We start from the raw sequence: 24,867 nt of genomic DNA on the forward strand, positions 1-24,867 counted from the left end.
ACGGTTCATTCCCCTACTGGGTCAATTCACTACCGACGTGACTTACAAATCAGTCACTCGGCCTATTACTTTTATTGTTGTCAGTGATGCGAGCTCCGCTAACCTTTTTTTGCTTGGATGCCTTTCAAGCTTTCGGTTTTCCTATCACTGACACCATACAGTTTCAGACTTTGAAGCTCACTTAACGTTGAAGGCGTTGGCTCGCCTGCGTTTTCTGCGCGCGAGGCAGATCCCCTTGGCTCTCCGCCCTCAGGTAAAGGAAGAGCTAGACCGGCTGACAGCCCTAGGGGTCATTCTTCCCATTTCTTCTAGTGAGTGGGCTTCGTCCCTCGTTATTGTCAGGAAACCCTCGGGAAAATTACGTCTTTGTGGCGATTTCAAGGCCACCATTAATTCCCAATTGGTGGTGGACACCTATCCTTTGCCTCATGCTGACGCATTGTTCTCCACCGTGGCGGGAGGCCAATATGTTTCAAAAATCGATCTTTCGGAGGCTTATCATCAGATACCACTTGATGAGGACTCCAAACGGCTGGAGGTCGTCAACACCCCGTTTGGCCTTTACCAATACCAGCGGTTGGCCTTCGGAATATCCAGTGCCCTGGCGATATTCCAGCGTTATCTTGAGCACGTCACGTCGACAATCCCTCATTGTATTAATTACCTAGATGACATCATTGTCACAGGCCGCAGCACGAAGGACACTTGCAAAACCTTCGCACCCTCTTTCTCAAATTCAGGTCCGTGGGCGTGCGTTGCAACCTGCGTAAGTCAAACGTCTTCCAACCGTCCATTGAGTATGTGGGCTACACCATCTCTCGGCACAGCGTCCAGCCACTAGGAAGTTTGGTCCAAGGTATCGTCGACCTTCCGCAGCCCGCTTCGCTGAAGGATTTACAAGCTGTTTTAGGCAAGATTGCCTATTACCACCGATTCATTCCCAGGGCTTCCACCGTAGCCTGCCCCCTGTACTGCCTTCTGCGCAAGGGTGTTCCTTTTGATTGGTCGCCTGCATGCGAGCGAGCGTTCACCTCGTTGAAGGGCCGCCTCATGTCAGCGCCTTGTTTGGCTACTTTTGACCCCCATAAGCCGTTGGTCCTGGCTACAGATGCTTCGCAGTATGGGGTGGGGGCGGTCCTGGCCCATCCCAATGCGGATGGTTCAGAGCAGCCATTGGCGTTTGCGTCTAAAACTCTTAGTCCCGCGCAGGCCCATTACTCCCAGGTGGAAAAAGAGGCTTTAGCCATTGTGTACGCTGTTACCAAGTTTCACCCTTTCTTGTATGGCACGAAGTTTCAGTTAATCACTGACCATAAGCTGTTAATATCGTTATTTGGCCCCGCCTCTCAGATTCCGGATAGGGTGGCCCACAGACTACAGTGCTGGGCCTTGTTCCTTTCTAAGTACCATTATGACATTCATTTTCGCCCTACCGGACAGCATGGGAACGCCGACGATCTTTCCCGTCTTCCGGTGGGCCAAGATCCTAAGTTCGATCGAGAGGAGATTATGTGTTTGCATTTGGATGTGGCGTCCCGCCAAGCGGTTGATGGCTTCCCGATCACTAGTTCTAGAGTCGCCAGGGAAACGGCAGCTGACCCGGTTCTCCGGCAATTAGTTCGCCTCATTCAGCAGGGGTGGTCATCCCGACCTCCAGCCCGGGCCTCTGACCCTCTTCATAATTACTTTGTTCTACGAGACTGCCTCTCCGTCTTGGAAGGAGTTCTCCTTCTGGCTACCGATGATTCAGCTCCTCGCGTGGTTGTTCCTGCAAGTTTGCGAAGGGAAGTCCTCACGTTATTACATGAGGGGCACTGGGGTGTTTTCCGTACTAAAACCTTGGCTCGCAGACATGTGTACTGGCCCAGTATTGACAGAAAAATTGAGCACTTGGTGGCCGCCTGTTCCCAGTGTGCGAGCCAACAGGTCTCTCTCAGGTCAGCGTTCTCTCCATGGCCTCCTCCAACCCAGGCATGGGAACGTGTTCACATCGATTTTGCGGGCTCATAGTCATTCATTGATGCTTATTCCCGATTCCCCTATGTGTTTCGCTGCTCCTCAACCACTTCAGAAGTTGCAATCCAGGCACTGGCAAAAATATTTTCTGTGGAGGGTTTGCCAGTCACCTTGGTCTCGGACAATGGACCTCAGTTTATTTCGCAGACCTTCCAGGATTTTTGTAGGCGCTTCAGTATTCGTCACATTTGCTCTCCCCCCTTTCATCCACAATTGAATGGGGAAGCTGAGCACATGGTGCACACATTCAAGACGCAGATGAAAAAGTATGTGCACTTATTTCCTGCGGAGGAGGCGTTGATGTTTTTCCTGATGGCATACCGGACCACACCGATGGGAGAACGCAGCCCCGCAGAGTTCCTCCACAGGCGCCAACCGAAGACTCTGCTGCACCTCCTCCAGCCTTGTCCTCACCCATCTTCACAAAACGGAGTACCCGGCTTTCCACCAGGTATGTCGGTCTGGGCACGTGGGTTTGGTCGCAATCCACGTTGGATACCGGTGGTGGTCCTGCGCCGAAATGGGTGCCGGCTCTATACCTTGCAGGCGGGGGACCGGGAGGTACGTCGTCACCAAAATCAGCTACGTCCTCATTTGGGCACCCACCCTCTGACCCCTCGGGCACCGGCTTCCCCATTGCCGGCACCCGTGTTGGTTTCTCAGGGGACGCTACTGCCCCTCCCCCGTGTGACTCTGCCACACTGCGATGGTTCTCAGCCTTGGCAGCCTCCAGTAACTCCAGCACCGGCATCGCCATCGTTAAGAGATGCCCCAGCGAGAGCAGGCCCAGTTTCTCCGGAGGCTGGTCCACCTGTGGTCGTCCCTTGCCATCATCCCCGTCACTGAGTCTTGCCCCTCCCGAGGTGGCCCAGGATCCGGAGTTAGATGGCTTGTCTCCCGTTCTGTCCCGGGCTCCTGTGGTGGGACGACGGGGGCCGCCTCGTGTGGGTCACTTCCAGCCGTATTCGAAGGTTCCGGCTCGAGGGTTAGCAGATCCCCTCGACTCCAGCCTTCCGATGGATGTGGTGGTCATTGCTCCTGCACAACGCTCCACCGTCCGACGCAGTGGATCACAGTGGCTTCACCCCCCAAAGGAGGAGGAGTGCAGTAGCCACCAGAAAGATCGCGGGAGGCGCACATCAGCACAGCACATCACGGACGGTAGTTGCCGCAAGTAGAGTCCCGTCGACCAGAGGGCACGCGAGAATTAGGCCGCGACCTCTGCCAGCGGAACAACAACAACAACAACAACAACTACTACTACAACTCGGGCAGCACTGGCCGTGCCCAGCGAGTTCACATCGGGCATGCCTAGGAGACAGTTCCTGGTCTACACTGTGTGAAGTGAAGTGCGACGGAAAACGTGAACCGTGTTACTAGAATTCCTTTCTCCAGTTCTTGTCAGTCGTTCCATAATGCTCCCCCTGGAACCCTCTACAACCTCTGGTTCTTTCAGTTTATCCAGGTCTGATCTCCTTAATTTCCTGCTGTTTTGCAGTTCCTTTAGTTTTAATCTGCAATTCATGGCCAATAAATTGTGGTCAGAGTCCACATCTGCCCCTGGAAATGTCTTAAAATTTAAAATCTGGTTCGTAAATCTCTGTCTGATCATTGTATAAACAATCTGAAATATTCCAGTGTCCCCAGGTCTCTTCCACATATTCAGTCTTCTCTCATGATTCTTAAACCAAGTGTTAGCTAGTATTAAATTATGCTCTCTGTAAAAATTCTACCACATGGTTTACTCTTTCATTCCTTTCCACCAGTCCATATTCGCCTACTATTTGTCCTTATCTTCCTTTTTCCTACTATTGAATTCCAGTCTCTTAAATTCTATTGTTGGCATATAAATTCTGTAATAATTGTAAACATTTGGAAGACGAAATGGTAGTATTCTTTAAGTATCTATTTGGCACTAGTTGGAAATATGTTAGCAAAACCAGCCCTTCATTAATTCCAAAGTAATTAAGTTTTGTCAAAAGTATTGTTTACGTAACCATATATGTTAATTTCATCCTTTAAACAAATAATTCAGCTTAACCCTAGTAGTAGAAGAAACTGATAAAATGACGCAGTTTTTCGGTGTATCCGTTAATTGAATGATTTAGTTTTAATTTTAATTTCTGTAAATTAACTTTAAATAATGTGCAGTTTCAGTACCTATTATTGTGATGATATATAAGGGCCCAAATTTTGGTCTCACATGGCTGAGTTTCAGAGGAGGAACCTGTGTTAGCTAGAACAGCAACAATGTATCAACTTAACAGTGAAACAAGTGTTACACCAATAGGCCGAGTGTAAAAATAATGACATTGTCTTTTTCCATACATACCTTTCTATTCTTCAAGAACTGTGAACTTTGTGGTTAGGTTTTTACTGCTCGTAGACGTTCAACAGCATGTTGATGTTCACCTGCTAACTATTAATGATGATTATGGAAAGTTAAACAATTGTGCACTGGCCATATTACATGTGTAAATGGGAGGTTGTGAAAAGTGAAAGTAAAAGACAGTGAAACGCAAATGAGTGTGCTCCCTGCCGCCGTTAGATGAGCAGCTGCCAGCAGAAAGTCGTATACTCCTAGCTCACTTATTTGTTATATAGTTTAATTCTTAATTTCTTTGCGTGTTTTTGGTACTTGCATTGTTTAATTCATAAATTTCGGGCGTATTATAGTATTTGAGAGCTGTAGCATTGCGTTTTAGTACCTGAATAGTGTAAAATCGCGTAGTCTCCTTCCGCCACCGAGCAGTGTGTCAGCAGTGCGCAAGTAGCAGCATTACTGCATATACTAGGCAATCTTGTATTTTAATAACCGTTTAAATTTTGTGTCGATTTGTTTGTGCTCTCTGTAGATTAGTTGAGACGTTCTTTGAACAACAGTTTTTAGCATGGATAGGGACTGCAACTGCTGTGTTTGGATGCAGTCTGAGTTGGCATCCCTTCGCTCCCAGCTTCAGGCAGTGTTGGCTTAGGTCACACAGCTTGAGGCTGTCGCCAATGGGCATCACTGTGGGGGTCCGGATGGAGGTTTGTCAGGGACGGCCAGCTCGTCCCATGCATCCCCCGATCGGGCTACGACTGTGGCTGCCCGGGATACTGCCCTCATTGAGGCTGATCCCTCACCTGTGGTAGAGTGGGAGGTCGTCTCGAGGTGTGGCAGGGGGCGAAAGACATTCCGGAGGGCTCAACGGAAGGCCTCTCCAGTTTGTCTGACGAACTGGTTTCAGGTGCTGTCTCAGGCTGATACTGATCTTCGGCCGGACATGGCTGTTTGTCCTGTTCCAGAGGTTGCCCCTCAGTCTGCAAGATCCGGGTGGTCGCAGAGGGTGGGCTTACTGGTAGTTGGGAGCTCCAACATCAGGCACGTAATGGGGCCCCTTAGGGATATGGCAGCAAGAGAGGGGAAGAAAACCAATGTGCACTCCGTGTGCATACCGGGGGGGAGTCATTCCAGATGTGGAAAAGGTCCTTCCGGATGCCGTGAAGGGTACAGGGTGCACCCATCTGCAGGTGGTCGCTCATGTCGGCACCAATTATGTGTGTCGCTATGGATAGGAGGAAATCTTCTCTGGCTTCCGGCGGCTATCTGATTTGGTGAAGACTGCCAGTCTTGCTAGCAGGATGAAAGCAGAGCTCCCCATCTGCAGCATCGTCGACAGGAATGACTGTGGACCTTTGGTACAGAGCCGAGTGGAGGGTCTGAATCAGAGGCTGAGACGGTTCTGCGACTGTGTGGGCTGCAGATTCCTCGACTTGCGCCGTAGGGTGATGAGGTTTCGGGTTCCGCTGGATAGGTCAGGAGTCCACTACACGCAGCAAGCGGCTACATGGGTAGCAGGGGTTGTGTGGCGTGGACTGGGTGGTTTTTTAGGTTAGGCGGCCTCGGGCAAGTACAGAAAGGGCAACAGCCTCGAAGGGTGCGGGGCAAAGCCAGGAAATGCGGGGACCAAGTAGCAATCGGTATTGTAATTGTAAACTGTCGAAGCTGCATTGGTAAAGTACCGGAACTTCAAGCACTGATAGAAAGCACCGAAGCAGAAATCGTTATAGGTACAGAAAGCTGGCTGAAGCCAGAGTTAAATTCTGCCGAAATTTTTACAAAGGCACAGGCGGTGTTTAGAAAGGATAGATTGCATGCGACCGGTGGTGGCGTGTTTGTCGCTGTTAGTAGTAGTTTATCCTGTAGTGAAGTAGAAGTGGATAGTTCCTGTGAATTATTATGGGTGGAGGTTACACTCAACAACCGAGCTAGGTTAATAATTGGCTCCTTTTACCGACCTCCCGACTCAGCAGCATCAGTGGCAGAACAACTGAGAGAAAATTTGGAATACATTTCACATAAATTTTCTCAGCATGTTATAGTCTTAGGCGGAGATTTCAATTTACCAGATATAGACTGGGACACTCAGATGTTTAGGACGGGTGGTAGGGACAGAGCATCGAGTGACATTATACTGAGTGCACTATCCGAAAATTATCTCGGGCAATTAAACAGAGAACCAACTCGTGGAGATAACATCTTGGACCTACTGATAACAAACAGACCCAAACTTTTCGACTCTGTAAGTGCAGGAACAGGGAATCAGTGATCATAAGGCCGTTGCAGCATCCCTGAATATGGAAGTTAATAGGAATATAAAAGAAGGGAGGAAGGTTTATCTGTTTAGCAAGAGTAATAGAAGGCAGATTTCAGACTACATAACAGATCAAAACGAAAATTTCTGTTCCGACATTGACAATGTTGAGCGTTTATGGAAAAAGTTCAAGGCAATCGTAAAATGCGTTTTAGACAGGTACGTGCCGAGTAAAACTATGAGGGACGGAAAAAAACCCACCGTGGTTCAACAACAAAGTTAGGAAACTACAGCGAAAGCAGAGAGAGCTTCACTCCAAGTTTAAACGCAGCCAAAACCTCTCAGACAAACAGAAGCTAAACGATGTCAAAGTTAGCGTAAGGAGGGCTATGCGTGAAGCGTTCAGTGAATTCGAAAGTAAAATTCTATGTACCGACTTGACAGAAAATCCTAGGAAGTTCTGGTCTTACGTTAAATCAGTAAGTGGCTCAAAACAGTATATCCAGACACTCCGGGATGATGATGGCATTGAAACAGGGGATGACACACGTAAAGCTGAAATACTAAACACCTTTTTCCAAATCTGTTTCACAGAGGAAGATCGCACTGCAGTTCCTTCTCTAAATCCTCGCTCAAACGAAAAAATGGCTGACATTGAAATAAGTGTCCAAGGAATAGAAAAGCAACTGGAATCACTCAACAGAGGAAAGTCCACTGGACCTGATGGGATACCAATTCAATTCTACACAGAGTACGCGAAAGAACTTGCCCCCCTTCTAACAGCCACGTACCGCAAGTCTCTAGAGGAGTGGAAGGTTCCAAATGATTGGAAAAGAGCACAGGTAGTCCGTCTTCAAGAAGGGTCGTCGAGCAGATGCGCAAAACTATAAACCTATATCTCTGACATCAATCTGTTGTAGAATTTTGGAACATGTTTTGTGCTCGAGTATCATGTCGTTTTCGGAAACCCAGAATCTACTCTGTAGGAATCAACATGGATTCCGGAAACAACGATCGTGTGAGACCCAACTCGCTTTATTTGTTCATGAGACCCAGAAAATATTAGATGCAGGCTCCCAGGTAGATGCGATTTTCCTTGACTTCCGGAAGGCGTTCGATACAGTTTCACACTGTCGCATGATAAACAAAGTAAGAGCCTACGGAATATCAGACCAGCTGTGTGGCTGGATTGAAGAATTTTTAGCAAACAGAACACAGCATGCTGTTATCAATGGAGAGACGTCTACAGACGTTAAGGTAACCTCTGGCGTGCCACAGGGGAGTGTTATGGGACCATTGCTTTTCACAATATATATAAATGACCTAGTAGATAGTGTCGGAAGTTCCATGCGGCTTTTCGCGGATGATGCTGTAGTATACAGAGAAGTTGCAGCATTAGAAAATTGTAGCGAAATGCAGGAAGATCTGCAGCGGATAGGCACTTGGTGCAGGGAGTGGCAACTGACCCTTAACATAGACAAATGTAATGTATTGCGAATACATAGAAAGAAGGATCCTTTATTGTATGATTATATGATAGCAGAACAAACACTGGTACCAGTTAATTCTGTAAAATATCTGGGAGTATGCGTGCGGAACGATTTGAATTGGAATGATCATGTAAAATTAATTGTTGGTAAGGCGGGTACCAGGTTGAGATTCATTGGGAGAGTCCTTAGCAAATGTAGTCCATCAACAAAGGAGGTGGCTTACAAAACACTCGTTCGACCTATACTTGAGTATTGCTCATCAGTGTGGGATCCGTACCAGATCGGGTTGACGGAAGAGAGAGAGAAGATCCAAAGAAGAGCGGTGCGTTTCGTCACAGGGTTATTTGGTAACCGTGATAACGTTACGGAGATGTTTAGCAAACTCAAGTGGCAGACTCTGCAAGAGAGGCGCTCTGCATCGTGGTGTAGCTTGCTCGCCAGCTTTCGAGAGGGTGCGTTTCTGGATGAGGTATCGAATATATTGCTTCCCCCTACTTATACCTCCAGAGGAGATCACAAATGTAAAATTAGATAGATTCGGGTGCGCACGGAGGCTTTCAGACAGTCGTTCTTCCCGCGAACCATAAGCGACTGGAACAGAAAAGGGAGGTAATGACAGTGGTATGTAAAGTACCCTCCACCACACACCGTTGGGTGGCTTGCGGGGTATAAATGTAGATGTAGATGTAGATGTAGCATCTGTCGGCTACATTATTTGCAGTAGTCAGTGTTGGAATTCACAACCCATTTTTCAGCCAGTGTAGCAGCGCGGTATGTCGACACTGAGGACATCAAATGAAGAGATAGACAAAGCAGGCGGAACATCTACAGTGTGGGCTTTGAATCTGTATTGGCTTCAATAATGCATTCCCTTTGCTGGTCATAGTAGCTTATCTGTGTTCATATTTTTTATTTATTATTAAACCTACTCCTGCAGTACCCCTATTTGATTTTGTATTCATAACTCTCTATTCACCTGACCAGAAGTCCTGTTCCTCCTGCCACCTAACTTCACTAACTCCCACTATATATAACTTTAACCTATCCATTTCCCTTTTTAAATTTTCTAACCTTCCTGCCCCATTAAGAGATCTGACATTCCACACTCCCATCCATAGAATATCAGATTTGTTTCTCCTGATGATGACATCCTCCTGAATAGTCCCCACCCTGAGATATAAATGAGGGACTATTTTACCTTCAGAATATTTTACCCAAGAAGACACCATCATTTAACCATACAGTGGAGCTGCATGCCCTCAGGAAAAATTACGGCTGTAGTTTCTCCTTGCTTTCAGCTGTTCTGTGTCAGCACAGCAAGGCTGTTTTGGTTAATATTACAAAGCCAGATCAGTCAATCATCCAGGCTATTGCTCTGTAACTATTGAAAAGGCTGCTGCCCCTCTTCAGGAACCACCTTCAGCAAGGTCCATGGTTCATGGCAGTTCAGTGTCAGCACAGCAAGGCTTTTTTGGTTAATGTTATAAAGCCAGATCATCAATCATCCAGTCTATTGCCCTGTAACTATTGAAAAGGCTGCTGCCCCTCTTCAGGAAACACCTTCAGCAAGGTCCATGGTTCATGGCGGTTTCATGGTTAATAATGTTAACATGTACAATATGTTATCAGAGTGGATATCAGAATTGAACTAAAACAAACTAGCAGCTACTGCTGTGAAATTTGATCTATCCATTTTTTTAATATATAGTCGTGTTTTGTGATTCGCTACGTCACTTACTCAGAGAGGCCCTATCAGCAGTCCATGACATGCTCTGATGTAAAGATGCCTGCTGACAAAACTCCAGCTGCCGCACGCCATCCAAGGGGTACTCGAACAAACTGATAAAACAACACAAAAAAAATATTTGTACTGACACATATCATCACATCAAAAAATGTAAACCTACACTTTATTTAAAACATACTCTTTAACATAATGTTAAGAAATGACCCATTGATTCATTTATATATGTCAGCAAAGGTCCAGTCTGTACAAACTATGTTGGAACTCATTGGAGTGGCCAGTGGGAGCTACCATCTCTCCTATCAGCCAGTGCCCCGGTGCCACTTAGTTCATGCAGACAGTACAAAAAACTTCCCATCTTCAACATAAGAGGGGAAAAAATCCCGAATTTAATCATGCAAAAATTCTGTATCCTCACAAATTGTGGCATTTCTCTTTTCAGTGGGAAACAGAACTGAAACCTCATCTCTCTGCAAAGTGTGGAGTTCTATTCTCTCTGCTCTACTGATACTTACCTTTGAGGGCTTGACTGTTGCTGATTGCTAATATGTGATTTGTAGCAAGCCTTACCTTATCGGCACTGTCCTAAGTGAGATTCCATACTACCTGTTCCTCTCCACAAATGGTAAAGGCAGTCTGCACACTGTTGAGTCACACCATTCATAGCAGTGACAAAAGTGTGTAGCTTGTAAAGCATTCATTTTCATTACTGCTTCTCTCTCTCTCAAGACAGGAAAACAAACTTTGCAGAACATTAACACTAAACATTGCTTTCATTAAGTTGTCACGCTCTGGTGCTGGTGACTTGTGATATTCACGGGAAAATCATAATATTAATATTCCTGAAAAGCAAAATTGTCTATATAATTTTCAAGAGACCCTTCCCCAAATGCAGAAAAGCATTTAGCTTTGGCATAAAAAATGGTCTTGGCATTTTTCAAACCATATTACTTTGCTATGCTGGAGAGTTTGTTGTGAAAAATTTTAGACACAGCAAGCTTTCTTTGTATACTGGTCATAATAATGGAATGCTGTTGTGTGTACAGAAATTTACACTTAAGAAGTGAACTGAATAAGTGAATGGATTTTTTTAAACATCAATAGGCTTGCTTTTTTCCTTTAATTCATATTGTGCTTGTTGTGCAGTGCTTTGTGAAATAATTACCATCTTGAAGTGTACTTCAAATTACATTACGTCTAGTTAAATGTGACTCTTCCTCTGTATGAGCTGCTACATAATTCTAAAAACTTCACTGTAATACATATATGTGAAAATTAATCATTACTAACAATTATTGTCCTAATTTTACTACACAATGTCTTTATAGCATGAAGCATTCTGTGTAACTGTTTAAAAAAAAATCAAAATCTTTGGCAATCAAAACAAAAAAAATCACTTTTCTGATGCTGACCAGGAAGTTATTGTTGTCCATCAAGAACAATATTGCTCTTAACATACTACCCTGAGGAACTGTTCTAAAAAATATTGTAAATTTTACTAAAATTAGCATTTTCTACATCTAATTTAAAGAAAATACTTAAAGCAGATCACTTTACCACTTTTTCTATCCTCTCTTTTGTGAGCTAATTTCGCCCATTTATTTACAAAAATAAGAGTTATGTTCATTCAGATACTGAGCTGTATGTACTCTGTTTGCTTTCTTACAGGAACTGGTTGAAGATTTTGTTTTTCCAGCATCACATTTAATGCTTCACCTGCAGAAGACAGGGGAGCTGTGTGCAGACCAGGCAATACCTGTATGTTCAACACCACTGACAACAAATGCAGCCTTTGATTTGCTTGTGGCTCTTTGCATAGCTTGTGTTCCAAACATGAAGTTACTTGTGGAGATGCTCACAGAAATGTTCTACTCGGGTAAGTCAAGTCAGTATTATTTTGTATTTGATCTTGCACAAAAAGAGAGAGAGAGAGAGAGAGAGAGAGAGAGAGAGAGAGAGAGAAGGCATTTTGTGTTTGCTTTAAGGAGTTTTGATAAATATAATCAGTTTCCGCTGCTCGTAGTCTAGCGGTAGCGTTCTCGCTTCCCGAGCACAGGGTCCCGGGTTCGATTCCCGGCGGGGTCAGGGATTTTCCCTGCCTCGAGATGACTGGGTGTTATTGTTGTCGTCTTCATCATCATCATTCATCCCCCATTACGATCGGAGGAAGGCAATGGTAAACCACCTCCACCAAGACCTTGCCTAGTACGGCGGTGCGGGTCTCCCGCATTGTTCCCCTACGCTCTGTCAAGGAGTATGGGACTTCATCATCATCATCATCAATCAGTTTAAAGTAATGAGAGTTTACCTTGATTTTATTCTCTATCTGGAAATGTCATATTTTGCTGATAGCTATAGTTATGTAACTACTTGAAAGAGTGTCTTTAAATTCATTCTTCCAAGTGTTGAAACAATTAATTATGTGTGTAGTCATACTTCAGCATGTTTTTAAATGCAGCTAAACATAATTGCTAACTTAAGAGTTGTATGAATTACTGACTCCCATCATACGAATAGCAGGGAGAGAAGTTTTATATTCGTTAAGTAGCATCATATCTGCAGTTCATCCAACATGATACTTCAGAGTGTAGGAAGAATTGCCACATAAAGCGAAGGTGGCTATGATTATTCGTAAATTGATGACATCTGTTTGTATACCTGTTGTAGTGTGTTTCACAGACATTTGATCATTGCTGAGAATGAATTTTGGAACAGTATACTGGAGAGGTATAAGTAAGAGTTGAACAAGTCACCATAAGCAGAGAAGAGTTAAAGGACTAGTAGAAACTAACTTGGGGAGAATCAGTTTGATTCCTCAGAAGTATTGGAACATGTTAAACAATACTGTCTCTACAACTCATCTTAGAAGATACGTTGGGAAAAGGGTAACACACATTTATGACATTTGTAGAGGTAGAAAAAGTTTCTGATTATGCTGATAGGAATAAACTCTTTGAAATTCTGAAGTTATCAACAATAAAATACATGGAGTTGTACAGAAACCAGACTGCAGTTCTAAGAGTCAACAGACACGAAAGGGAGGGAGTATTGGAGAAGGGTATGGGATTTTTTCTATACTTTGAGCAAGCATTAAAGGAAGCCAAGGAGAGATATATCTTTGACGTTTGCAGATGACATTGTAATTCTGGCAGACAGAAGACGACTTTGAAGATCAGGGCACGGAATATCTAGTGTCTTGAAAAGAGCTTATAAGACCAATATCAACAAAAATAAAATGAAGATAATGGAATGTAGGTGAACAAAATTGGACGATGCTAAGGGCATTAGATTTGGAGATGTGATGCTGCAATTATCGGGTAAGGTTTGTTATGTGGGCAGAGGCTCAACTGAGTCTACAACCCTACTAAATGGTTCTTAATCAAATGATTCAACAGCAATGGCAGTTGGAGCAGTAAACTGAAGTACAGTGAAGAAAAAGTGAAGTAGATTTCATTTATTAGGAAGGCTGTGGCCATTGTTTCCTGCAATGAGTGTTACTGATTGCCTTGCAAAGGCAAACAAGATGGGAAAAAATGTAGGTATATGTGTGGATTGTAGGGGGGGGGGGGGGGGGGGGGGCAGGAGGGAAGTCACATCTCATCAGGACAAAGATGGTTCACAAATAATAAAAAACTGAAGGATTTGGAATATGAATTGTTGGAACAGCCAACCTGTTAACTAGATGTTGCACATGTGGACTTTATCATATTCCACAATCTAGGATAATTCATGCTAGAAAATGATGAATGAATGGAAGTATTATAGCAGCTCTTGGCAAATGTTTCATAGACATTCCAAATTCACCCTTTAGACATAGAAGCTACACAGTGAAAAACACTGAAGTGTGTGACCTAAAAAAGGCCTTTGTATATAAAAAAAAGAAAGTATTGCTACTTGAAAACATTTTTTCCCTTTCAAGCCACAAGATCTTCTCATTAACCTTGTAATTTAGCAGTTTGGACTGTCTAATGCTTTACTGAAGTTGCATTGTATCCTCAAAATAGTCCGTAGCCCACTAGGTGTTGCTTATTGTCACTTAGTCATCTTACTTTCAGTCTGATTCATTCAGTCCTGTCATCCTACTTAGTCAGTTGAACTTGCACTTGAGTAGCTACAGTAAAAGCTTCCGAAACTTTTAATTTGTGTTGTTGTTTTTGTTGTTATTATTATTATTATTATTATTATTATTATTATATGAAATTGGGATACCTTTCTCACATAATGTTAATGGTTTCTTACAAAATTGAGTCTAAATATTAGTAACTGATTGCCTTCTCCATCTGGATCAATGGATCAACCAAGTCAGTGCCCATGCTGATGATGTCAAGAGGACATAGCTTGTTACCCTTCCGTTCTTCATATTATTTCTCCTACTCCAATCAGGCCCCCTCCCCTATTGTAAGCCATTTGCAAACTTTTAATCTTTCCTGTTATTCTCCAGAGAGCTTCTGCTTTTGTGGAATTTGGTGTGTGTTTTGTGCATTCTTGCAACACCTCAAAAGTCAGTTTCCATTACGTTTACTTATGTTCTTATAATTTTATGTTATACTACTGGTAATCGGTATGATGAGGATGGTATTGGTATTTTATGAAAATTACTGTAACATTGTCATCTCTTACTTTACCTGTATGGTATGCATATAACCTTAGAACACCCTCACCCTCACCCTCCAGTTACATGAGGATGACCTTTTTTAATGTTAATGCATATAGTTTCTTAACTGTATGAATTGTTATAAAGTCTTTCAGGCGAATATTCCAGAGATGTATTATACTTGGAAACAATTTTATTTAGTCTGGGTTGACCAAAGTAAATATCCACAATGTGGAACATCTGCTGTGCACTCCCCTTCACCTGCCACTTCCTGGTAGCATAGTGGAAGCATTTGTTAAATTTGACATTGATGTCATGAACACCACACTTTGCAGTTGAATAGTTAACATTACCTTTGACAATCTACAATGATAACCACTCATTCAAGAGGATAATTGGTTGATTGTCATGCCCATGTATTATTTTGCACAGAAACTTCAACAGAATTTGTAGGCAATACCATTGTTCTCACAGGCTGCAGTATATATCAGTCATAGGATTGGTGTAGAAAGTAATCAATAGGTGTAGGCCTTATGCTATATGAGTGGACTTCAAAAAGCCAATTATGCATGTTGTCCCTCTGTAAGATCATTGCGCGACAAGAGCAGTGCATTGCGAGTGGGAGGAGAGTACATGTTCTGCGTTCCCTACAGGCATGGTTCTCCTGTGGTGCTGTTAAAAGTTGAAATGGTGCAGCAACTGGAAACATACTCCAAATTTCATGTACACAGGAGAACATCATTCTTTTGAGCAAAACGTCCAAATTGCGAACAGATTCCGTGTGAAATTCTGGTGGCGAATGGACTAAATGCAATGTTGTGTCCAGTCTTAGTGAAATGGTGACAACAATTTGGCCAAGGTCACACGACGACGTTGGTGATGCTGATCAGAAAGGAAGGTCATCGACATCAACCACACGGCAATGTCCAGAAAATCAAGGAATGGACCCTTGGCAGTGGCAGATTTTCAGGGGATGAGCCCTGTTCACATGGCAGTTCTCAAATGTCCTCGTGACCAAGGAGAAGATTTCTATCTTCAAGGAATTGAACAGTTGGTAGAATGTTCAGACAGTTGTTTACAGAGAGTTGGTTACCTTCTTGAAAAATAGTGTCATGTAGCTATGTCAGCTTGAAGTGCACTGCAACAGTAAATAAGTTACTTGACCTACCATAATAATGTCAAACTTACTTTTTGAAGTCCCCCTTGTACCTTCAAAACTGATTACTGTGGTTAGGAATATAGTGGTAATGAAGATGGACAAGGAATTTAAAACAGTAAATGACTGGTAATGATTTTCACTTCATTGTGTGATGGTAAGTGTTCAAAGACAAGACAGAGAACATTATAGTGCTGTTAAAAAGCCCTGGATGGGGCTGTGTGTTATGGGAATTCATCATAGTGATTTACCATCAGTGGTGCAGGAAATATGTGGCTAATAGAATGGCATGATATAGGAAATTGTCTTCTGACTAGTTTGTGAACACATCACATATCAGTGAAGACTGGGCAGTATCTTCCCTGCAGTTTTGCATTTGGGCTGTATTTTGCTGTATGTCTGACATCTAAAGGGACCCAAGGCATTGGAAGGGGAAAAAAGGTAAGGGTTGTCTGAGTGGCTTTAGCACTTTTAAAACAAATAACTATGGAGCCATCCATGTAATGAAAAAACCTTTGGGAAAATATGATGGTATGAGAATACATGATGTTTCCTTTGCTTCTGTCATGTTTGTTTATTTTGTAATGTCTTCATTACAGTTTACTGTAATCAACTTCATCTTCATCAGTCTGTGCTGCTGCTGCTTATTTATTTGTATTTTTGTTGTGGGACAGGTATATTTTTCCAGTGGGCCTGGATGTTAAAAACTGGAGTGAATGTATTCCAAAATTATGAAACCTACTTTATAACATGTTTATTTCCAGAGCGTGATGAACCGTTAGTGGAATGGGATTACCTTCCTCCCGTTGGACCAAGGCCACCAAAGGGGTTTGTGGGTCTCAAAAATGCTGGTGCTACCTGCTACATGAACTCTGTATTACAACAGCTTTATATGGTACAGAGTATCCGTGTAGGGATTTTGGCATCAGAAGGTGCAGCCATTGACCTGAATGAAGACTTCAGTGGAGAAGAGAGGCTGGAAGGCGAGGTAGAAAAGCAGCTTACCTGATTATTTAGAAATTCTGTTTTCATTGGTCTTTACCATATGGTTACAGACTAGTTATCTTGAATTTTTTTTTCACATCAGGGGACCTTAGAGCCAGCTGAAAATGATTGTAATGATGAAAAATGTGGCATTGAAGAATCTCGTAAGGAGTACAATATTGGCATTTTGAAACAGGTCCAAGCAATCTTTGGACACTTAGCTTATAGTAAGCTGCAATATTATGTGCCACGTGGCCTGTGGAAACATTTCAAGTAAGCCCTAAATTTAATTTTTATAGCATATTGGTTTCTACCTATGATACTGTAAGCAATGAGATGTTAGGAAGCATCATTTATATTAGATTTAACATACTTTTGTTAATTTTCTGAGTCCATATTCAGGCTCTAATTTTTTTTCCGCGGTAATCTTGGACAAGAATTTTCATATAAAAAAGTTTCTAGCACATGATGTATAGATTGGCCATGCTAGGAGTTTGAGCAATAGAATAGGCTGTGAACTTAGGGGTAATATGAAGGAGACATAATTGACACTAAAGTGGTTTATTGGAAAAGGGTACATAGGATCTCCACAGTCAGTCTGCCACATGCTGAGGAGTGTGGCCCTATATGGATGTGGAACTTGGGCAATGGGAAGGGAAGAGAGAAGACGGCTAGAGGCCTTTGAGATGTGGTGCTATATAAGGGTGGTGAAGATCAGCTGGAGAGACAAAGTAACAAATGAAGAGGTGCTTAGAAGAGTACAGGAAACCAGATCTCTGTGGAGGCACATCCAAACAAGAAGAGACAAACTTGTAGAGCACATCCTACGACACAACATCACTGGAACTATAGCAGAAGGAGCTATTGAGGGAAGGAATCAGCGGGGGTGACCAAGGATATCATACATGCAACAGATCATGAATGATATTGGATGCAACACATACGTGGAAATGAAAAGGAAGGCAGACAGAAGAGAGGAATGGCACTCTACTGCAATACTAACAGAAGAAGAAGAAATGCCGAGGCCAGTAACAAAGCAAGCAGCCTCCCAGGAACATCATAGGTAAAGACTCGCCTGACCTAACTGGCCGTCTTGGGAGGACTGCACCTACAGCGCTGAAACCGTAGTACCAACATTGACAGTATGGTGCTTGGACCCTCACATCACTGCCCCAGCCCCGGTGGAGGGATCAAACTTATCAAGGCTGTTACTATACTTCAGAATAATTATATATTATTATGTTGGTATTAGTATTATGTATCAGTAACAATTGTGTCAAACAATGGAAAACCTAGGATGGAATAATGACAATATTATGAAAATGATAGTTGCTACTCACTAGACAGCGGAGATGCCGAGTCACAGATAGGCACAACAAAAAGACTGTGAAACAAACCTGTCATCCAAACAAGCCTTCATCAGAATAGACAATGGACAAAACACACACACACACACACACACACTTAGTTGCTGCCTGCAAAGGCCAGACTGATGACAGCTTTATTTGATGGTCTGTTGTTGTGCCTATCTGCGACTCAGCATCTCCGCTATATGGTGAGTTGTAATAATTATATACAGTAAAACCATGCTTTTTCACTTTTCAAGGAACTTAAAAAAAAATTGTGTAAAACGCAGAAAAATGTGAAATGAGGGAAATAATGTTTTAAGCTGTAAAAGTTACGTATAGGATACCCCTTGCACTTCATGTATTGTGTGTGTACATAACAGGCATCAAAAGACTTGTCAGGGCCTTTTTTATTATCTAATAAAGGTTTATTATATAATAAAAACTGCTGATGTAACTTTAATTTATAACTATCTGGAAAGTGGAAACATTTGGCTTAATTTCAGACATTATAATCGATGTTTTTGGAAAGCCTGCAGCTGTCATTCATTATTTAAATAATGAAATACTGCACTAGTTTTCATGCTTAGCACGACGCATTTTGAGAATTTTTTCAATTTTTTCTCGTTGTCAAGTGCAAATATGTAAATAAGTATTTTGTAGGAATATAATAGAGGAAACATTCCACGTGGGAAAAATATATCTAAAAACAAAGATGATTTGACTTACCAAACGAAAGTGCTGGCATGTTGATAGACACATAAACAAACATACACACACAATTCAAGCTTTCGCAACCAACGGGTGCTTCTTCAGGAAAGAGGGAAGGAGAGGTAAAGACGAATGGATGTGGGTTTTAAGGGAGAGGGTAAGGAGTCATTCCAATCCCGGGAGCGGAAAGACTTACCTTAGGGGGAAAAAAGGACAGGTATAAACGCGTGCGTGCGCGCGCGCGCGCGCGCGCGCACGCGCGCACACGCGCGCACACACACACACACACACACACACACACACACACACACAATCTTCTTCTTCTTCTTCTTCTTCTTCTTCTTTTTTTCCTGGAACAGATAAATGCATCAACTTGAAATTTGTCATGTATTAGGGTCTACAGTCCCCTGACAATGTAAAAAAAATAAACAATATATATATATATATATATATATATATATATATATATATATGGAAACATTCCACGTGGAAAAAATATATCTAAAAAGAAAGATGAGACTTACCAAACAAAATCACTGGAAGGTCGATAGACACACAAACATACACACAAAATTCAAGCTTTCGCAACAAACGGTTGCTTCGTCAGGAAAGAGGGAAGGAGAGGGAAAGACGAAAGGATGTGGGTTTTAAGGGAGAGGGTAAGGAGTCATTCCAATCCCGGGAGCAGAAAGACTTACCTTAGGGGGAAAAAAAGGACAGGTATACACTCGCGCGCGCACACACACACATACATATCCATGTGGGAATGACCAGCAACAAACTGTCCATTCGCATGAATGGACACAGGCAGACAGTGTTTGTTGGTAATGAGGATCACCCTGTGGCTAAACATGCCTTGGTGCACGGCCAGCACATCTTGGCGCAGTGTTACACCGTCCGGGTTATCTGGATACTTCCCACTAACACCAGCCTATCCGAACTCCGGAGATGGGAACTTGCCCTTCAGCATATCCTCTCTTCTCGCTATCCGCCAGGCCTCAATCTCCTCTAATTTCAATTTGCCGCCGCTCATACCTCACCTGTCTTTCAACATCATCTTTGCCTCTGTACTTCCGCCTCTACTGACATCTCTGCCCAAACTCTTTGCCTTTACAAATGTCTGCTTGTGTCTGTGTATATGCGGATGGATATGTGTGTGTGTGCGAGTGTATACCTGTCCTTTTTTCCCCCTAAGGTAAGTCTTTCCGCTCCCGGGATTGGAATGACTCTTTACCCTCTCCCTTAAAACCCACATCCTTTCGTCTTTACCTCTCCTTCCCTCTTTCCTGAAGAAGCAACCGTTGGTTGCGAAAGCTTGAATTTTGTGTGTTTGTTTGTGTGTCTATCAACATGCCAGCACTTTAGTTTGGTAAGTCACATCATCTTTGTTTTTAGATAAGTATTTTCTATGGTGTTTGAATGTGTTATTCTGTGTCTCTTGCACTGTAATCGTCTTTTTGAGGTTATCAGGTACTGTGCCTCAACCACACACACACACACACACACACACACACACACACACACACACACACACAAACTATCACTGACATAGTTTGTTTGTGTAACATCACAAAAAGTACATCCGTAAATACTGCACGTGACAACGAGAATAAATTCTCAAAACACGTTTTGCTCAGCATGAATAAAATACGTAACCGGCACTGTTTACACTAAAAACATTTGAGCAACACAAAGTGAATGAAGGTGTCAACTAGCACTCCATGTGACCATACGCTGAAACATGCTAAATAAGGTTTGACAAAGGTGTCATGATGATCACAACAATCACGAAACTGCACTTGCGCGGTAGAGACAGTTTGGAAAAGGTTGTGATTGGTCATGGTATCTTCATACGAACGAACCTAGTTACTCCCATCAGCCACCACACCATGTAGAGCTAGGCAGCGGCGGGAGATATGACACAGATTGTTACAATTTTTACTCATTTAATCGTTCAAATCTGCTGAATAGTGTGTCCTGGTGTCAAGAAACTTAACCACTTAATATTTGTAAACACTACTGGACGGCCAACATTATGCCAGCATCATATTTTTTGCACCAACACTCTTGCATAATGTGTAAATCGCGGGAAAATTATAAATATGTTGATGCAAAATCAGGTGCAAATTAACGTTGTGGGCATAGGAAATTTGATGGGACCGATAACAAGTGTCATAAACGGTGGGAAAACGTTAATTCCTGGAACATAAAAGTGGTGTTATACTGTACTGTATGATAACTTTCAATAGATGTAGTACAAGAGTGAAGGATAAGGAGACCAGAATAACAGTTACTAAATCTCAGACTATAAGAGAGTTAATGAGCATCACATCCATGTTACTTCTGTAATTTTTGTTGCAAATTTGCTTTGTTTTCTGACTTCTGTTTTTAAAAAATCTTATTTCAGGTTGCAAGGTGAACCTGTTAATTTACGTGAACAACAAGATGCTGTAGAATTTTTCATGAGCTTGGTTGAAAGTATTGATGAAGCATTAAAGGCCCTTAATCAGGAACAAATCATGGGAAAAATTCTTGGTGGCTCATATTCTGATCAGAAAATTTGCAAAGGATGCCCACACAGGTAAGAAGTAAAACAACAACAACATTATTATTATTATTATTATTATTATTATTACTATTACTATTACTATTATTACTTCACTCATTCCTTCATGTTATTGGTATAATGACAATGGTTAAAATAACAAATTTTCACTAAATTAAGTATATACCCAAAGAATCTGATGAACCATTGGCAGATGTTAAGTATCCTGCCTTCTGCAGTTGCCAACAGAATGAAGGATGCACTGTTAGGTCATGTAGATTCTGTGCAGTCTGTTGTGGGAAAATACTGAACTCGAATACTATCACAGTGATGAAGTACTTCTGTTACTACAGGACTTTGGTCCCTGTATTTGGCACTGTCTGTGAGGAAGATGACTTCCTCAGCTTAATTGATAACTGTTATGTCAAGCCTATTACAGTGGATTGTTTTATTAGATATTATTGTATGATTCCAGTGTGCCTCAATCGGTAAAAACGGAATTGTTAAACGATCAATTTGTTGTCTGTCTGACTGTTCACAATCTTCTTCTTCTTCTTCTTCTTCTTTTTTTCCTGGAACAGATAAATGCATCAACTTGAAATTTGTCATGTATTAGGGTCTACAGTCCCCTGACAATGTAAAAAAAAATAAACAAATAAGTAAATAAATGAAGCTTCCAAGTCAGGGCAATCAAGATGTCATACATTCCATATATTAGGGTGCTTGCCCTTAACATAGAATCATGAACTTTGGCAAGAGGAAAGGTTAGACAGTAAAATTAAAGCGAAAAAAAAAATCAGAAAATTGATAGTCACATGAAAAAATTTTCCTGTTGTCATTTGTTATCTGACTTTGAACATGAAATTAAATCATTCTTGAAAGTCTTGCAATCCCTAGACTGATATCTTACTAGTATCAGCATTCATAACAGGCAAAACCGTCAAAATTCTCGTGTCCAGAACTGTCTTTGTACATAATTAAGTTAATAAGGAACACTCAGTGAGTAATCCCTACTCGCATCTGGCCAAGTGGTTCCAATTTCTGTTGGATTACTTCAGCAACCTCATCATGCCTCTTCAGATATTCCATATTTTCTGGGGTCTTGCATCCATATGTATTACGTGATATATTTCGATCCCCAAATTACCTGAAATTGTAATATATTTATGCAGGATATGCTTTCAGTATTTCATAATTGGAGTGACCTGATCATGTATCGAAGTCAGAAATCCCCAGTTTCTGCATGCAAATCTATGTGCATCAATTAATTGTTTGATGCTTGAAAATCAATGTGATCCTGGCTGATATCAATCGCAGGTTTCCATTGCAGTTCTTTTCTAAGCCAGCAAATGTCTTGTTTTAATGCAGATTATTTTAAACCAAATCATAATCATCTTCGTATTGACCAATTAGGATCCTGTGACAACTTCAGTTCCTCTTCTTTCTTTGTTGTTGTTTCCTATTTTTTCATTTGTTGGTCTTCCCCCATGTTATCTTTTCCTTTCTTCTGCCCATGTAGATCCCGATTTTTTACTTGTTCCCCCTTGAGAGTCATCTAAATGTAACATTTTACTCTTCAAAAGATTTCTTTTTGTCGTTTCTGATTATTTGATACCAGTAAACCCCCATTCTTTAGAGAATCAAACCACTATGTATATAACCAGTTCAAACTTCAGATTACTTTACAAATGAGTTAATGTGATGATGGTACACAAAATACCCTCTGCCACACACTGCAAGGTGGCTTGCGGAGTATTGGGTATAGGTATAGATGTTATTTTTATGGAAATACAGGATTTCAAGACCATCATCACTCTCTGATCCAGATTCTTCGAGCAACCTCATAATTTATTGTTCAGCCAAACTGTCCCCCATTTCGTGACAAACTTTTGTGATTAAGGCAGCTGTGGAACCACACTGCAATAACAAAAGTGCATGAACCGATAACACCAATAATTCATGTTTCAAGTTGTATTGCACTTCTTGGAAGCAGGTGTATCCATCTAGTGACTCTCTGAAGTACTGCAAGGAAATGAATGATGTCAAGCTGCCACTGTTTGGAAATAATGTGTGGCATTGTGAAGTAACAATCTGCAAAGCTCCACTCAAAGATTTTTAAACTACTAAAAGTTAGGAAAATAGACATATTCCCATAGTTCATATGGCCAGTGACGGGAACATGTTAACTGTTGTTACTGTAGTTTAAGGTCCTGTCAAAACATTTTCCTATTATTTTCATAATTTTCTTCTTATTTAATCCTGTTTTGCCGTTTTCATCTTTGAAAAAACTGCTTACGTGTTTCACACAATTAATGTATGTGTTTAGAAAATTGGTAAAAATTTCTAGTATTATTTTTGGTGAATTTTTCTTGTATTTCTATAAGTGGAGATTTTCAAAGGTTCTTTTGATTTTCTCAATTATTTTTAATGTTTCTTTTCCTTGCTATCCAAGTTGTTCTGTGTGTTCTTTTTATAAATGTCTTCATCTTCAGTTTTTGAGCTCGCTCTTCTAATGCTTCTTCACACTCCTCATTCCACCATGTTTTCTTTTATTCTGAACGAATCCTAATGTTTTCACTGCAGCTGTAGTAAGTTGTGCTTGGAGTTCATGCCAATCACATTCTTTAGCTGTCTTGATTTCTTCTCTAAATTTTTCTACATTTTCTGTTGTCTCTACTGAAGCTGTATTTGAATACTTCCTGCATTTTATTTTTTATTTAGATGGCGAAGGTCATATTTTAACCTTAGAGACATAATGACCTGAATCAAATTCCCCATTTATGATCATTTCAACAATTGTAATTTGCTTGCTATTCCTTTTGGATATGGCTGTGTGGTCCAGTTGAAGTTCTCAGAGTTGGATTTGGAGATACTCAGCTTCTGTCTTTTCTTGGTAGTCTGCAAAAATGCATAGAAATCGCTTTTAACCAACACATTTTACACATATTAATCATACTTTCACCATTTTGTTTCTTAAGTGTGCTTGATATTCATCTAGCTCATGGAATCCCTCCAAATGGCCTTACTATCAAGTTACCCGTCTCCGGCTGCCACTCTACCTTTCACAATGAACTCCATGTGTTCAGATTCCGCCAATCCTTAGCCCTCACAAACATTGTCCTACAAAACCATATCAATCAGGCCTAAACCTCCTTGCAGTACCCGCTCTCCATCCGTATAATTCTCCTGCTATGCAACCCGTAACACATCTCCTGCATCCCACAACACACATTGAAACTCTTGCCCTCCAGAAACTAGAGCGACATCCACAATGCCACCTCAAAAAACTCTCCAACCTGCTCACTTCTTATATCTGCCTTCTACTACTACTGTCCACCACCTCTACAAGAAGATCCAAACCTCCCCCACGTCCCCTCAAAGCTGACAAACCCTGTCTCACCGACCTACTACATTTACCCCACCCTCTGAATCTCTATCCCACTATCACACAGACTCATGAACTGGAACAGACCCGAAGCACAGTCATGAGCCTTTCCTCCAAAAGCCTTAGCTCCGCAGAAGTAACAGTCCTTTCCAAAGGCCTCGTCTTTTGCCCCACTCCCAAATTCAGTCATGCAGGTCTTGTTAAAGACCTTCTCTTCTTCCCCCAGACCCTACAGTGGAAACACTTTTTTGTTGTCAACCCTACCAATCAGACTCGGCCAGAGACCAACGTTAAACCGTGCCCAACTCAGTTCACTCCT

General features: G+C 41.9%; 1 protein-coding gene across 1 annotated transcript in view; it reads left to right on the forward strand.

Annotated features, from left to right (window-relative positions):
• LOC126163053 (probable ubiquitin carboxyl-terminal hydrolase FAF-X) overlaps positions 1–24,867 on the forward strand; it is a 331,505-nt gene that overhangs the window by 202,878 nt on the left and 103,760 nt on the right. The window contains exons 26-29 of the mRNA XM_049919945.1: positions 11,496–11,703; positions 16,342–16,565; positions 16,665–16,834; positions 21,026–21,199. Of these exons, the coding sequence (XP_049775902.1) occupies positions 11,496–11,703; positions 16,342–16,565; positions 16,665–16,834; positions 21,026–21,199 (776 nt within the window). The remainder of the gene's footprint in view (positions 1–11,495; positions 11,704–16,341; positions 16,566–16,664; positions 16,835–21,025; positions 21,200–24,867) is intronic.

The sequence above is a fragment of the Schistocerca cancellata genome, chromosome 2 (genome assembly GCF_023864275.1).
Source record: "Schistocerca cancellata isolate TAMUIC-IGC-003103 chromosome 2, iqSchCanc2.1, whole genome shotgun sequence".
Classification (NCBI taxonomy): domain Eukaryota; kingdom Metazoa; phylum Arthropoda; class Insecta; order Orthoptera; family Acrididae; genus Schistocerca; species Schistocerca cancellata.